At 48.0% G+C, this 16,787-nt stretch overlaps 1 protein-coding gene across 13 annotated transcripts in view; it reads left to right on the forward strand.

Annotated features, from left to right (window-relative positions):
• ston2 (stonin 2) overlaps positions 1-16,787 on the forward strand; it is a 156,255-nt gene that overhangs the window by 70,744 nt on the left and 68,724 nt on the right. For all 13 annotated transcript variants that reach the window (XM_059648973.1, XM_048537230.2, XM_048537235.2 and 10 more), the window contains one exon: positions 2,229-2,378. In XM_059648973.1, the coding sequence (XP_059504956.1) occupies positions 2,229-2,378 (150 nt within the window). The remainder of the gene's footprint in view (positions 1-2,228; positions 2,379-16,787) is intronic.

Here is a 16,787-nt window from a genome sequence, read left to right on the forward strand (position 1 = left end):
CATCCTAGGAAAAAGGCTCTCCCTATCCACCCTACCTAACCCTCTGATTATTTTATATGTTTCAATTAAGTCACCTCTCACCCTTCTTCTCTCTAATGAAAACAGCCTCAAGTCCCTCAGCCTTTCCTCGGAAGACCTTCCCTCCATACCAGGCAACATCCTAGTAAATCTCCTCTGCACCCTTTCAAAAGCTTCCACATCCTTATAGTGCGGTGACCAGAACTGTACGCAATACTCCAAGTGTGGCCGCACCAGAGTTTTGTACAGCTGCAGCATAACCTCTTGGTTCCGGAACTCGATCCCTCTATTAATAAAAGCTAAAACACTGTATGCCTTCTTAACAGCCCTGTCAACCTGGGTGGCAACTTTCAAGGGTCTGTGTACATGGACACCGAGATCTCTCTGCTCATCTGCACTGCTAAGAATCTTACCATTAGCCCTGTAATTTGCCTTCTGGTTACTCCTACCAAAGTGCATCACCTCACACTTGTCTGCATTAAACTCCATTTGCCACCTCTCAGCCCAGCTCTGCAGCTTATCTATGTCTCTCTGCAACCTACAGCATCCTTCGTCACTATCCACAACTCCACCGACCTTAGTGTCGTTTGCAAATTTACTGACCCATCCTTCTATGCCCTCATCCAGGTCATTTATAAAAATGACAAACAGCAGTGGACCCAACACTGACCCTTGCGGTACACCACTAATAACTGGTCTCCAGGATGAACATTTCCCATCAACTACCACCCTCTGTCTTCTTTCAGCAAGCCAATTTCCGATCCAAACTGCTATATCTCCCACAATCCCATTCCTCCGCATTTTGTACAATTGTTGTTTGTCATTATTATAAATGATTTGGATCAGAATATAGGATGTCTGGCTAGTAAGTTTGCGGATGATCCCAAAATTGGTGGTTTTGTAGATAGTGAATAATGTTGTCCAAGTCTAATGTGATGTTGAGCAGTTGGGCAAATGGGCCAAAGAATGGCAAAAGGAGTTTAATTTAGATAAATGAGAGTGTTGCATTTTGATAAAACAAACTAGGACAAGACTTATACAGTAAATGGTAGGGCCCTTGCGAGTGTTGTCAGAAAGAGACCCCAGGCTAACATACATAGTTCCTTGAAAGTGGTGTCATGGGTAGATAGGGTGGGGAAGAAGGCATTTGGTACACTTGCCTTCATTCATAAGTAAAGGAGTTGGGGTGTTATGTTGCAGCTGTACTGGATATTGGTGAGGCCACTTTTGCCATTCTGCATATAGTTCTCCTTGGCCTACTGTACGGAGGATGTTATTAAATTGGAAAGGGGCACAGAAAAGGTTTACATGGATCTTACTGGGATTAGTGGGTTTGAGTTACAAGGACAGGTTAGAACATAGAAAAGTACAGCACAGTACAGGCCCTTTGGCCCACGATGTTGTGTCTTGGAATAATCCTAATCCAAAAATAAAATAACCTAACCTACATTCCCCTCAATTCACTGCTGTCCATGTGCATGTCCAGCAGTCGCTTAAATGTCACTAATGAGTCTGCTTCCACGACTTCCACTGGCAAAGTATTCCATGCGCTCACCACTCTCTGGGTGAAGAACCTCCCTTGGATAGGCTGGAACTTTTTCTTCCCCCTGGAGCATAGGAGGTTGAGGGTTGACCTTATAGAGGTTTATATAATCATGAGAAACAGAGATAAGGTGAATAGCAAAGGTCTTTTCCCTAGGGTAGGGAAGCCCAAAACTAAAGGACATAGGCTTAAGGTGAGAGCAGAAAGATTTAAATGGAACTTAAGGCATCACTTTTTCACAGAGGTGGTGCATGTATGGAATAAACTGTGAGAGGAAGTGGTAGGGGCCGGTACAGTTACATTTAAAAGACATTTGGACAGGTGCAAGAACAGGAAAGGTTTAGAGGGATATGGGCCAAATGCAGACAAGTAGGACTAGTTTAGTTTGGGAATAGATGCTTTGGGCTGAAGAGTCTGTTTCAGCACTGTATGACTTCATGCCACTGGTAGTAACCTTCCAGAAATCCTTAGATTGTGAAAAAGCCCCAGAGAATTGGAAAATTGCCAAAGTAACAACTTTAGTTAGAAAAATCAGACAAAATCAGGTATCTGTGAGTTTAACATCTGTAATTGGGGAAAATCTAACCTAATAGTGCCTAAACTTCTATCTTCCTAGATTATGTTCCATTAAAAATATGTAGTCCCTACAATATTGTATCGTTTTTAGGTTCAAGAGGGCTTGCTACCTCAAAAGGTAGCTGGACAATCCATTCTGAAGAACTCAGTAATGTGAGTTTGGCTGTGTCTAACACAGATTTACATTCTACTGATACAGATGATCTGCACAGTGGCAATATTTCCAGACCTGAGACTCCAGGTAAGTGCAAATTAATGTGGATTTTTAGGAGAGCATGTTTTATTATATCTACTATACTCCATTATGTACACCTCTAAAATGCCATATTCAATGATGGGGGTTCACCCTTTCTTAGAGATAAAATATGCATGCTTTTCTCGTGCATATTGAACTTCGCCAAAGAAGGGTAGATTTTTGAGATAACAGTGTCGAGCTGGATGAACACAGCAGGTCAAGCAGCATCTTAAGAGCAGAAAAGCTGATGTTTCGGGCCTAGACCCTTCATCGGAAACATTTCTGATGATGGGTCTAGGCCCAAAACATTAGCTTTTCTGCTCCTAAGATGCTGCTTGGCCTGCTGTGTCCATCTAGCTCTACACTTTGTTATCTCGGATTCTTCAGCATCTGCAGTTCCTGTTATCTCTGATACAAGGGTAAATTTTTGTCTGGACACAAAGACAGAAATGTAATTTGTAGAAGGAATAATCTTAAAATAGGGCTGCAGTCATAAAATTCATTTGTTAGTCCTGAGACAAGCTCAGAGAATGCTGCAGAAACTTGTAAGGTCTGGCAGAGTCTGTGGAGAGAGAAAGAAAGTAAACATCTTGAGTCTAGTATGACACTTCTTCAGAGTTTCTGTTCACATTAACTCTGTTTCTCTCTCCACAGATGCTGTGAAATCTGCTCAGTTTGTCCAGCACTCCCTGTGTTTGTGCCAGATTTCCTGCATCTGCAGTAATTTGCTTTTATTACAGTGTTAATCCCGAGAGTTGGTATCCAGTGAAGCTGTAGGTTGTCTTTTTAAGCCTGCCTTCAAAGTTTGTACTGCTCTGTCTGCCAGGCCATTAGATGATGAATGGTATGGAGCTATCTTTGAATGTCAAATGCAATTTGACTTTATTTACCAGGTCATTTGAATATTTCCAAATGGCAGCTTATCTGTGACCAATGCTTCTAGAAGTTTGTGTCTTGTAAAAGATGCATAGTTTTTCTCTCGTAATCCCTCTATTTGACGATGAATTCTGTATGTTCAGCCACTTTGTGTGAACTTCTACAATTACTAAGAACCTTGAACCCATTAAAAAACCCTGCATAGTTGATGTATGACCAAGTCCAGGGTTTACCTAGCCATTCCTACAAATGTGGGAGAGCCGTGGTTTTGTCCTTACTAGCACTCTGAGAACTGCCCCACCAACATGGTTGTGTCTGCATCCAACCTTGGCCACCAGGCACAACCTCTCCCTGATATCATAATTTTGGAAACCCACGGATGACCATAGTGGAGTTCAGCCAGTATCCAGTGATGTCCTTTGTTCGGGATAATCACTCTTGCTCCCCATAATAATATGCTGTCCTGTACTGTCATCTGGGTCTCTCCATGCCCAAAAAGGTTTGCCAACATAGTGGCTCAGTGGTTAGCACTGCTGCCTCACAGCAGCGACTCGGGTTCGATGCCACCCTGTCAGTGTGGAGTTTGCACGTTCTCCCTGTGTCTGTGCAACTTTCCTCTGGGTGCTCTGGTTTCCTCCCACAGTCCAAAGATGTGCATGTTAGGTGGATTAGCCATGCTAAGTTGCTCATAGTGTTCAGGAATGTTTAGGTTAGGGTGGTTACAGGGGAATGGGTCTGGGTGGGATCCTCTGAGTGTTGGCGTGGACTTGTTGGGCCAAAGGGCCTGTTTCCACACTGTTGGGATTCTATGATTTTGTGAAATAGTGAATTATTTTCATTGTTACATATTCAAGACTCTTGCTGATCCTCAGCATAAATGTGAAAGTGTTGCTTTGTTAAACTGAGTATGCACAGTCTGAGTTCTGAGGAAGGGTCACCGGACCCAAACATTAACTCTGTTTTCTCCTTCACAGATACTGCCAGACCTGCTGAGCTTTTCCAGCAACTTTGTTCATGTTTCTGATTTACAGCATCCGCAGTTCATTTGGTTTTTAAAAGCGCAGTAGTTGGGGTTAGATTTTTTAATGCTTAAATTCAAATTGTACAGTCATTATTACATTACACTTTGTGCAAACTTGCTCAACTTAGAACAGTACAGCACGGGAACAGGCCCTTCAGCCCACCATGTCTGCGCTGACCATCTTGCCATTCTAAACTAATCGCATTTGTTTGCACATTGTCCATATTCCTGCCTTCCCTGCCTGTTCATGTCTGTCTAAATTCCTTTTAAACATTGTTATCTTATCTGCATTCATCTTAAAGGTTGTTAATGTATCTGCACTGGATGCTACAATGACTAGATTTTCCAAATACTTTGGGATAAATTTCTTTGGGAGAACCTAATTAGAGAAAGGCACAATGTAAACAAACTCTTTATTTTTAAAGGTCAGCATTAAGGGTCATTATTGGTAATGTCACTGGACTAGTTATCCAGAACCCCAAGCTAGTGTTCTGGAGGTAAAGGTGAAACATTGCAAACACTAGAATTTGAAACAAATGCCAAGAATGCTGGAGAAACCCAGCAGCCCTTGCAGCATTTGTGGAAATAGGAGTTAATTTTTCAAGTCCTTTATGATTCTTAGTCAACACCGAAAAGTGTTGGAAAACATTTTTTTACAGACTTTTGACAGATGCAGAAGCCCAGTGCAAAAGATAAAGGGGTTGTTAATGGTGGAGAAAGAGAAAAGGCGATAAGAACAAGATAGCTTATTAAAATGGTAAGCAACTGGGAGTTTGTAGTTACTTTTACAGCTAGAGCAGAGGTACTCCTCAATGTGGTCACCTGGTCTGCCTTTGGTTTCCCCACTGTAAGGGAGACCACATTGTGACCAGCAAATGCAGTAGACTAGATTGACTAGTGGAACAGTGCTAAACCAGGAAGGTGTGTTTGGCACCTTGAACACTAATAAGGGAGGAGCTGAATGGGCAAGTGATATCCCAATTGTGCAATTGCAAAGGAAAGTGCCATTGGGGATGAAGATGCAGGTTCAAAACCCACCATGGCAGATGGTGAAATTTGAATTCAAAGAAATCTGGAATTAAAATCTAGCCTCATGATGACCTTTGCTGATTATCGTAAAAACCCACTTGATTCACCAAACTCCTGTAGGGAATGAAATTTTCCATCCTTACCATAAGACATAGGAGTGGAAGTAAGGCCATTTGGCCCATTGAGTCCACTCCAACATTTAAATCATGGCTGATGGCCATTTCAACTCCACTTCCCTGCACTCTCCCTGTAGCCCTTGATTCCTTCTGAGATCTAGAATTTGTTGATCTCTGCCTTGAAGGCATCTAATGTCCTGGCCTCCACTGCACTCCGTGGCAATGAATTCCACAAGCCCACCACTCTCCGGCTGAAGAAATGTCATCTCATTTCTGTTTCAAATTTACCCCCTGTAATTTTAAGGCTGTGCCCACGGGTCCTAGTCTTCCCACCCAACGGAAACGACATCCCAGCATCCACCCCTTCTAAGCCATACATTATCTTGTAAGTTTCTATTAGATCTCCGCTCAACCTTCTAAACTCTAATGAGTACAATCCCAGGATCCTTAGCCGTTCATCATACATTAAACCTACCATTCCAGGAATCATCCGTGTGAATCTCCGCTGGACACGCTCCAGGGCAAGTATGTCCTTCCTGAGGTGTGGGTCCCAAAATTGGACACAGTATTCTAAACCAGGTCTGGCCTATATGTGGCTTTATTCTATCTCCATAGCAATATGTTTGACTCTTCGTTGTCCTCTAAAATGGCCAAGCAAGCCATTCAGTTCAAGGATAACTTGGGATAGGCCTTACTAGCAACACACACATCCCAAGAGTGAAACAAAAAGTCATTGGACTAGTAATTCTGGGGACCTGAGTTTGAATCCCATCACATCAGTTGATGAAATTTGTAAGGGTCTTCTGGCACAGTGATAGGGACACTATCAGCCCAGGAGGTTTGTCATAATGTGTGTGATTAGTTTACAGAAGAACATTTAAAGGTCGGCATGATGCAGGTGCCACCTTGTGGTACCAATCCGCTGTTGCATATTCTACATTGGGAAGTCGTATCTGTTTTGAATAAAGAAAACTGAGAGACCATATTACCAACGGCCAAGATTTGGGAGGGACATTCTCATCCTTGATTTCCCATATGCATGTACCACGGTGGTCACCACTGCTCCTTAGATGTGTGCTATATCTTGCGAAGGGAGAAAGCAAAGAATCATGAGCATTTGTTGTAACTTTTATGGATTTGTGCATGGGTGCTGATGAATTCTTACAGATAGGTCCATTGCTGGGTCAATTTAGGTGCTTTAATTGATGTTTCTAAGAGCATTGAGGACCTTGATTATCAAGCCATAAAAGTGATATTGAGAGTGAGGGACATAGGGCATTTGACACTGAATTTGCACATACTGCATGTATCTTTTTGCAGCCTTAACTGCTGTTCTTGGCAGATACTTGGATCATTGATCACAAATCACTAATGTAAAATGTTTAGTATGACTGGAAAAATGTTTAATTGCTGCAATTGACCATGGTGAGACTACACCTGGTGGATTGCTTGCAGTTTTGGTCTCCTTATAAAGTCGTAGAGTCATACAGCACAGAAACAGATCCTTCAGCCTAACTTGTCCATGCTGACCAGGTTTCCTAGACTGAACTAGTCTATCTGTTTGGCCTATGTCCCCCTCAATGTTTTCCTGTCCAAATGTTTTTTACATGTTGTAATTGTACTCACCTCTACCACTTCATCTGGCAGCTCGTTCCATACTTACACCACTCTGTGTGAAAAAAGTTTCCCTTCAGGTGCTCTTCAATTTGTCGCCTTTCACCTTAAACCTATGCCCTCTTGTTTTGGAATCCCCAACCTGGGGAAAAGACCTTGGCTATTCACCTAATCTGTGCCCCTTTATGAATTTATAGATCTCTATATGGTTATCCTGTTATGTTGCAGGGAAAGAAAGTCTCCGCCTATCCAGCCTCTCCTTATAACTCAAACCTGCCAGTCTCGGTAACTTCCTTGTAAATCTTGTTAGTGTCCTTTCCAGTTTTATAACATCCTTCCTTTAGCAGAGTGACCAGAATTGTATGCAGTACTCCAAATGTGGCCTTACCAATGTCACGAACAGTCATAACATGACGAGCCAACTCTTGTACTCAATACTCTGACTGATGAAGGCAAGCATGCCAAATGCTTTCTTCACCACCATATCTACCTATGACACTACCATCGAAGAACTGTGTACCTGCACCTCTAGGTCCCTCTGTTTGACAACACTCCCTACTACCATTAACTGTGTAAGTCCTAGCCAATTGTCTTACCAAAATGCAACACTTTGCATTTATTTGCAGTAAACTCCATCTACCATGCTTTGGCCCACTGGCGTAGTTGATCAAGACAAAGTTGAACAAAGGGAACTATGGAGCTATGAGGGAGGAGCTGGCCAAAGTTCAATGTTTCAATACTCTAGCAGGGATGGTAGTGGAACAACAATGGCAGGTATTTCTGGATATAATGCAGAAGGTGCAAGATCAGTTCATTCCAAAGAGGAAGAAAGATCCTAAGGGGAAGCAGGGGCGGCCGTGGCTGACGAGGGAAGTTAAGGACTGTACAAAGATAAAAAAGAAGAGGTATAACATAGCAAAGATGAGCGGGAAGCCGGAGGACTGGGAAAGTTTAAAAGAACAACAGAGGATAACTAAAAAGGCAATACGTGGAGAAAAAATGAGGTACGAAGGCACAATGGCCAAAAATATAAAGGAGGATAGTAAAAGCTTTTTTAGGTATTTAAAAAGAAAAAAAATGGTTAAGACTAAAATTGGGCCCTTGAAGACAGAAACGGGTGAATTTATTCTGGGGAACAAGGAAATGGCAGAAGAGTTGAATAGGTACTTTGGATCTGTCTTCACTAGGGAAGACACAAGCAATCTCCCAGATGTTATAGTGGCTGGAGGACCTAGGGTAATGGATGAACTGAAGGGAATTTATATTAGGCAGGAAATGGTGTTGGATAGATTGTTAGGTCTGAAGGCTGATAAGTCCCCGGGACCTGATGGTCTGTACCCCAGGGCACTTAAGGAGGTGGCTCTAGAAATCGTGGACACATTGGTAATTATTTTCCAATGTTCTACAGATTCAGGATCAGTTCCTGTGGATTGGAGGGTGGCAAATGTTGTCCCACTTTTCAAGAAAGGAGGGAGAGAGAAAACAGGGAATTATAGACCGGTTAGCCTGATGTCAGTGGTGGGAAAGATGCTGGAAATTACGAATCATTTGGATAGCAGTAACAGAATAGGTCAGAGTCAGCATGGATTTACGAAGGGGAAATCGTGCTCGACTAATCTTCTGGAATTTTTTGAGGATGCAACTATGAAGATAGACAAGGGAGAGCCAGTGGATGTAGTATACCTGGACTTTCAGAAAGCCTTTGATAAAGTCCCACATAGGAGATTAGTGAGCAAAATTAGGGGATGTGGCATTGGGGGCAAAATACTGGCTTGGATTGAAAATTGGCTGACTGACAGGAAGCAAAGAGTAGTGATAAACAGGTCCCTTTCAGAATGGCAGGCAGTGACCAGTGGGGTTCCATAAGGTTCGGTGCTGGGACCGCAGCTATTTACAATATACATTAATGATATAGATGAAGACATTAAAAGTAATATTAGCAAATTTGCTGATGACACAAAGCTGGGTGGCAGTGTGAAATGCGCAGAGGATGTTATGAGAATACAGGGTGACTTGGACAGGCTAGGTGAGTGGACGGATGCATGGCAGATGCAGTTTAATGTGGATAAATGTGTGGTTATCCACTTTGATGGCAAGAACAGGAAGGCAGATTACTATCTAAATGGAGTCAAGTTAGGTAAAGGGGAAGTTCACCGAGATCTGGGTGTTCTTGTACACCAGCCAATGAAAGCAAGCATGCAGGTACAGCAGGCAGCGAATAAAGCTAATGGCATGCTGGCCTTCATAACAAGAGGAATTGAGTATAGGAGCAAAGAGGTCCTTCTGCAGCTGTACAGGGCCCTGGTGAGACCGCTCCTGGAGTATTGTGTGCAGTTTTGGTCTCCCAATTTGAGGAAGGACATTCTGGCTTTTGAGGCAGTGCAGCGTAGGTTCACGAGGTAAATTCCTGGAATGGTGGGACTATCATATATTGAAAGATTGGAGCGACTGGGCTTGTATACACTTGTTTAGGAGGATGAGAAGGGATCTGATTGAGACATAAGATTATTAAGGGATTGGACAATCTGGAGGCAGGAAGTATGTTTCCGTTGATGGGGGAGTCCAGAACCAGAGGACACAGTTTAAAAATAAGAGGTAGGCCATTTAGAACAGAGTTGAGGAGAAACTTCTTCACCCAGAGAGTGGTGAATATATGGAATGCTCTGCCCCAGAAGGCAGTGGAGGCCAAGTCTCTGGATAATTTCAAGAAAGAGATAGATAGAGCTCTTAAAGATAGTGGAATCAAGGGTTGTGGGGATAGGGCAGGAACAGGATACTGATTGTGGATGATCAACCATGATCATAACGAATGGTGGTGCTGGCTCGAAGGGCCGAATGGCCTACTCCAGCACCTATTGTCTACTGACCTTAATGTACTCTTAGATAACCTTCTTCGCTGTCCCTGAAACCACCAAATTAGTATCCAGTTGGCTAGATCTCCCTGGATCCCATGTGATCTACCCTTACTCATGAGTCTACCTTGCAGAATCTTGTCGAAGGCCTTGCTCAACTCCATGAAGACAATGTCTACCTCTCTGCCTTCTTAGTCACCTATTCAAAAAACTCAAATCAAGTTTGAGAGTGCCTGCCAGAATACTCTCCAACAACTTAACCATCACTGATGTCAGGCTTTTTCCCCTCAAGGGATTCAGTTAATCCCAGCTGTCTTTACCTGACATATGCCTCCTTTTCCTTCTTGACCAGAATCTCAGTATCTCCAGTCATCCACCTGTCACCTGCCAGCCTTGCATTTCACACTAACAGGAACATGCTGTCCCTGAACTCTTATTATCCTGCTTTTGAAAGCCTCCCACTCACTGAACATTCATTTCCCTGCAAACAGCCACCCCCAATCAACTTTTGAAAGTTCCTGTCTAATATCTGGTGAACTGGGAACTGCGTGTATCCTTTTCCAAAGCTGTTTTAAAACTAATAGAATTGTGGTCACTGGTTTAAAATGCTCCCCCACTAACACCTCAGACCCTGTCTTATTTCCCAAGAGGAGGTTGAGTTTTTCCTTTTCTTTAGCAGGGCTATCTACATATTGATTGAGAGTTTTCTTGAACACACTTACCAAATTACACCCCATCCAAGCCCTTAACACTTTGGCTGTCACAGTCTATGGTTGGAAAGTTAAAAATCACCTACCAAAGAAAGTATTATTCTTACAGCTATCTGTGACCTACATATTTGCTGCTCAATCCCCTGCTGACAGTTGGGGGTCATCAATCCCATCAAAGTTATCACTATCTTAAGGTCCAGCTTTTTAACCTCCTGCCTGACTCTTTATCTGAGGAAGGATGTTCTGGCTATGAAGAGATTGAAATGAAGGTTTATGAGACTGATTGCTATGCTGGCTGGACTGATGGATGAAGAGAGACTGGACTGTTTTGGATATATTCACTGGAGTTGAGGAAAATGAGGGAGGATCTCATGAAAACTGATAGCATTCTAACAGGACTAGACAGGGTAAATGCAGGAAGGATGTTCCTGCTGACTAAGGATAAGGATAGGCAATTTAGAACCAAGATGAGAAGAAATTTCTTCACCCAGAGTGGCCAGTTTGCTGATCCTCCCTACAGCTCCCACTTTCATCTATATAGGGAGTAAGAATCTGGATGTAAGTTTGCTCGCTGAGTTGGAGGGTTTGTTTTCAGATGTTTCACCACTTTTTTTTATTTGAAAAAAATTATACTTTATTCGTAAGATGTACAAAAAAAACATATTTACACACCTACCCAGTCATGCAAGCCACTCCGGGTTACCCAGGGGGTACATACACCCACTAAAGGAAAAAAATAAAGAAGGAAGAAAAAAACAAAGCAAAGAAAATACCCCGGCAGTCGTCACCCCGCACAGTCCCAGTTGGCCCCCTGACCAGTTGGGGAAGGTGCCAGCTGGGCCCAGTTACCAGATGAGGTTCTTTTTTCTATTCTGGACGAGGGGTTTCACACGGTGGTCTTTCCCCACCGCGCCTTGGCGGTGGCTGCCCCAAGCTTTAGCGTGTCCCTCAGCACGTAGTCCTGGACCTTGGACTGCGCCAGTCTGCAACACTCGGTCGGGGTCAGTTCTTTCAGCTGGCAGACCAGCAAGTTGCGGGCAGACCAAAGAGTGTCTTTCACCGCATTGATGGTCCTCCAGGCGCAGTTGATGTTGGTCTCGGTGTGCGTCCCCGGAAACAGCCCGTAGAGCACGGAGTCCTGCGTCGCGGAGCTGCTCGGGACGAACCTTGACAAATACCACTGCATCCCCCTCCAGACGTCCAGCACATAGGCACACTCCAGAAGGAGGTGATCGACAGTCTCGTTCCCCCCCCGCCCCCCCCCCCCCAAGGGCAGCGTGCGGTGGTGCAGAGATTCCGGGCATGCATAAAGGATCTCACTGGCAGAGCCCCTCTCACCGCCAGCCAAGCAATGTCCTTGTGCTTGTTTGAAAGTTCTGGCAATGAGGCATTTTGCCAAACGACTTTGGCAGTCTGCGTGGGGAACCACACGACGGGATCCACCCTCTCCTTTTCCCGAAGGGTCCCGAGTATACTACGTGCTGACCACTGCCTGACGGCCTTGTGGTCAAAGGTGTTTCCTTTCAAAAATTTCTTCACGAAGGACAGGTGGTAGGGAACAGTCCAACTACTCAGAGCATTCCGCGGCAACGAGGCCAGGCCCGTCCTTCGCAACACCAGGGACAGGTAGAACCTCAGTAAGTAGTGACACTTGGTGTTTGCGTACTGAGGATCTACGCACATCTTGATGCAGCCGCACACAAAGGTAGCCGTCAGGGCGAGGGTGGCGTTTGGTACGCCCCCCCCCCCCCCATTTTCCAGGTCTTTGTACATGGTGTCCCTGCGGACCCGGTCCATCCTTGACCCCCAAATGAAGTGGAAGATGACCCGGGTGACTGCAGTGGCGCAGGCCCAGGGAATAGGCCAGGCCTGCGCCACATACAACAGTACCGAAAGCCCCTCGCACCTGACAACCAGGTTCTTACCCGCGATGGAGAGGGACCGGAGCATCCACCTGCCCAGCTTCTGCTTCAATTTGGTGATACGCTCCTCCCAAGTCTTAGTGCACGCCCCAGCTCCACCAAACCAAACACCCAGCACCTTCAGGTAGTCTGTCCTGACGGTGAAGGGGATGAAGGAGCGGTCGTCCCAGTTCCCGAAGAACATGACCTCGCTCTTACCCCTATTGACTTTGGCACCCGAGGCCACTTCAAGCTGGCCGCAGATGTCCAATAGTCTACTCACTGACTGACGATCGGTGCAGAAGACGGCGACATCGTCCATGTACAGGGAGGTCTTGACCTGAAGGCCTCCGCTGCCTGGGATAGTCACGCCCTTCAGGCTCACGTCCTTCCTGATGGATGTGGTGAAGGGCTCCACACAGCACACGAACAAGGCAGGAGAGAGCAGGCAGCCCTGCCTGACTCCAGATCTAACAGGAAAACTGTCTGATTCCCACCCGTTGATTGAGACTGCGCTAACGATGTTGGCGTAGAGCAGCCGTATCCAATTGCGGATGCCCTCCCCGAACCCCAACTTGGACAGGACGTCCCTCATGTAAGCATGAGAGACCCTGTCGAAGGCCTTCTCCTGGTCCAGGCTGACGAGGCAGGTGTCCACCCGCCTGTCCTGTACGTAGGCGATCGTATCCCTGATGAGCGCGAGGCTCTCAGCGATCTTCCTGCCCGGCACAGCACAGGTTTGGTCAGGGTGAATCACTGACTCCAGTACAGACCTGACCCGGTTGGCTATGACCTTGGGCAGGATTTTGTAGTCCACGTTCAATAGTGAAATGGGACGCCAATTCCTAATTTCTTCCCTCTCTCCCTTCCTCTTGTAAATGAGGGTGATGATGCCCTTCCTCATGGACTTGCACATTTCCCCTGCCCGAAGCGCACCATCGTACACCTCCAGCAGGTCCTGGCCGACCAGGTCCCACAGAGCGGAATACAGCTCGACCGGTAAGCCGTTGCTTCCGGGAGTCCTATTCCTCTCCAAGGACTTGAGGGCTCTGGTCAGCTCGTCCAGGGATACCGGCCGGTCCAGCCACTCCCTCGTGCCGTCGTCTAAGACCTCCGTGATAGACGACAGGAATGACTCGGAGGCCGTGCTGTCCGTGGGCTTCGTGTCGTACAGTCCGGCATAGAAGGATCTGCTGATCCTCAAAATGTCGGGCCGAGACGACGTCACCGAGCCGTCGTCCTCCTTCAGCCGGCTAAGCACAGATCTCTCTTTGTGCACCTTCTGAAAGGAGAAACGCGAGCACGTCTCGTCCTGCTCCGGTCCAGGGTCCGCTCCGTGGAAGATTGCTGGCCCCTTACCTCGCGGAGGTCCTCCGTGACATCGACCCTCATCAACCGCAGAAGGAGCAGGTTCTGCACCCTTTTCTGGGGTCGCGACAGCTTTCCCCGCCTCTCTCTCGCCTTCCGAACACCCTTGAGGACAAAGAACCTCTTGATGTTCTCCTTCACCGTCTCCCACCAGTCGCCCGGAGACTCAAAGAGGGGTTTCACGGTTCTCCAACTGGCGTACTCCCTCTTAAGCTCCTCGACGTTCTCTGGGGTCAACAGAGTCGCGTTGAGCTTCCACGTCCCTTTGCCGGCCGGCTGGTCGTCCTGTAAGTGACAGTCGGCCAGCAGGAGGCAGTGGTCAGAGAAGAACACCGGCTCGATGCCGGTGGACCTGACCGAGAACGCCCGTGACACAAACAGGAAGTCTATCCTTGAGTGGATAGACCCGCCTGGCCGTGACCAGGTGTACCTCCGCTGCGCTCCATCTGCAGGGGTGAAGACGTCGAGCAGCTTGGTGTCCTTCACCGTGCCCATCAGGAATCTGGACATGACGTGCACCCGCTGTCCCCACGCCGGATCTTCCATCTGCATCGATGATGCAGTTGAAGTTTCCGCCTAGGATGACCGGCCTGGATGTAGCCAGCAGGGGTGGAAGCCGCTGCAGGACGGCCAACCGCTCATTCCGTACCGTTGGGGCGTACACGTTGATCAGCCTCAGGGGAGCGTTCCTGTAGGTGACGTCAGCCACTAGGAGGCGCCCCCCGCCCCACCACCTCCTGAACTTGAGAGATGGTGAAGTCACGCCCCCGCAGCAGAATAGCCAGGCCCGAGGAGCGACAGTCATTACCCCCCGACCAGATCGAAGGCCCACAGGTCCAGGCGCCGGACCATTTCCCGTACCTGCCGAGGTGCGGTATCCCGCGCTCCAGCGGAAACAGGAGGTCCGCCTTGATGGTGGTCAGGTAGGCCAACGTGGATACACATCTTGTGGTGGACTTGACACTGCGCACATTAATGCTCGCAACTCGTACCCCCATCGTGGGCAGTGACCGCAGTACCCTCCCCAAGTCCAAGGTCCAGCCCCTCCATCTGTCCCTTCATGCCCATTGCCCGGGCTAACTGCTGGACGCTCTCCGGGCTCAGGAAACCGTCCGTGCTGACTTCCGGGTGGCATTCCCCTGTCAGGGGTGCAGAGGCAGGAGGGTCCGGCTCCGGGTCAGGCTAGGGACGCGCTGTTTCCACCTTCTCGCCTGGAAGTTCCGGGGGGGCCCTCCAGTGCCCCAGCGGCACTTGACTGGGTGTCGGAGGGAGCCTCAGGACGCCTCCCGTCACCCGGAAGCGGGGTGCTGCTTTCCTTCCCCCTCGAGATCTTTAACTTCTGCTTCGGGCGGGCCCTCTCCGAATCCCCCTTGTCAGAGGAGCTGTTATAGGCCCCCTGTAGCTGCCTCTTCCCGCCTGATGGTTGCGGTTCCTGGGCCCGTCGACGCACCTTCCTCCTCGCTTTCTGGACTGTTGTCCACTCCTCTGGGTCACCTGTCGCCGCCTCCATCGACTCCGGGTTGTTGGGGGGGGTGCGGTGGAGCGGAGCCTGCAGGGGCGCTTTGCTGGCCTCGGGCCCATCCTGCAGGGCTGGGCCCTCCTGCACGACCTGGCCCTCCTGCACATTAGTGGGGTCCTTGCTGGGTCCTGGTGCCTTCCCCTCCGCCGGGGGCAGGGGGGCTGGCCCCGCATTGCCCCTGCCGGCGACCTGGGCGTAGGTGGTCCCCCGCTGTGGGCATGCCCTATAGAGGTGGCCCGCTTCCCCGCAAAGGTTGCAGCTTTTCTCTTGTGGGTAATCCTTTGCAAGGTGTCCCTCCTCCCTGCAGATGGTGGCTTTGCAGTCGGCCGCCACGTGACCTGACCTACCACAGGCATGGCAGACTTTAGGTTGCCCTGCATAGGTCAGGTAGCCCCTGCTCCCGCCGATCGCGAAACCGGACGGTGGGTGTACGACATTCCCGTCCGCGCCCATCCTCAGCGTCACCTTGACCTGCCTCTTACTCGTCCAGATGCCAAAGGGGTCCACGATGTCAGTTAGGTCCCCTTCCACCTTCACATACCTTCCGAGGAAGGTCAGGAAGTCAACTGCTGGCACATGCGGGTTGTACATATGTACAGTCACCATACGGCTCCTCTGTGCTGGCATCACAAACAGCGGGACAGCGGTCAATACAGAGAGGGGGCCCTCACCTCCTTTCTCCTTGAAAACCTCCAGGAAGCGCTCGCAAAGCTTGGCACTCCTGAAGGTCACGTCGTAAAAACCTCCTCCGGGGAAATCCTGCAGGCAGTAAATGTCCGCAGCAGCGAACCCAGAACAGTCCAACAGGACCCTCTTCACGAAGAAGGTGCGGTCCACAGGTGCACCTTCATCCACCTTCTTTACAGAAACACGGATGGTGTTCCGGAACCCCTGACCTGAGGCACGAGAGCTTGCCGCAGCCATCGTTGCAGGTTGGCTGCTCCCCTGAACCAGCATTAGGCCAAAGCCAGCATTAAGATCCACTGGTCGCAAGGGTGCACAGCCAACCCGACGTCCTCCTTTCACCTCCAAGACAGCACTCTCCTCCTCTCGGTCCACAAGAGAGTGGGTCTTTATTGTGTTCCAGATGTAAGCTGGTTCACTGAGCTTGAAGGTTTGTTCCCAGATGTTTTGTCACCATTCTAGGTAACATCAACAGTGAGCCTCCAGTGAAGCGCTGGTGTTATGTCCCGCTTTCTATTTGTGTTTAGGTTTCCTTGGATTGGTGATGTCATTTCCTGTGTTGATGCCATTTCCTGTGTTGGTGATGTCATTTCCTGTTCTTTTTCTCAGACGGTGGTAGATTGATTTGGAGCCTATGTGTTTGTTGATGGAGTTCCGGTTGGAATGCTATGCTTCTAGGAATTCTCGTGCATGTCTCTGCTTGGCTTGTCCTAGGATGGATGTGT

This window comes from Stegostoma tigrinum, chromosome 10 (assembly GCF_030684315.1).
Source record: "Stegostoma tigrinum isolate sSteTig4 chromosome 10, sSteTig4.hap1, whole genome shotgun sequence".
NCBI lineage: Eukaryota > Metazoa > Chordata > Chondrichthyes > Orectolobiformes > Stegostomatidae > Stegostoma > Stegostoma tigrinum.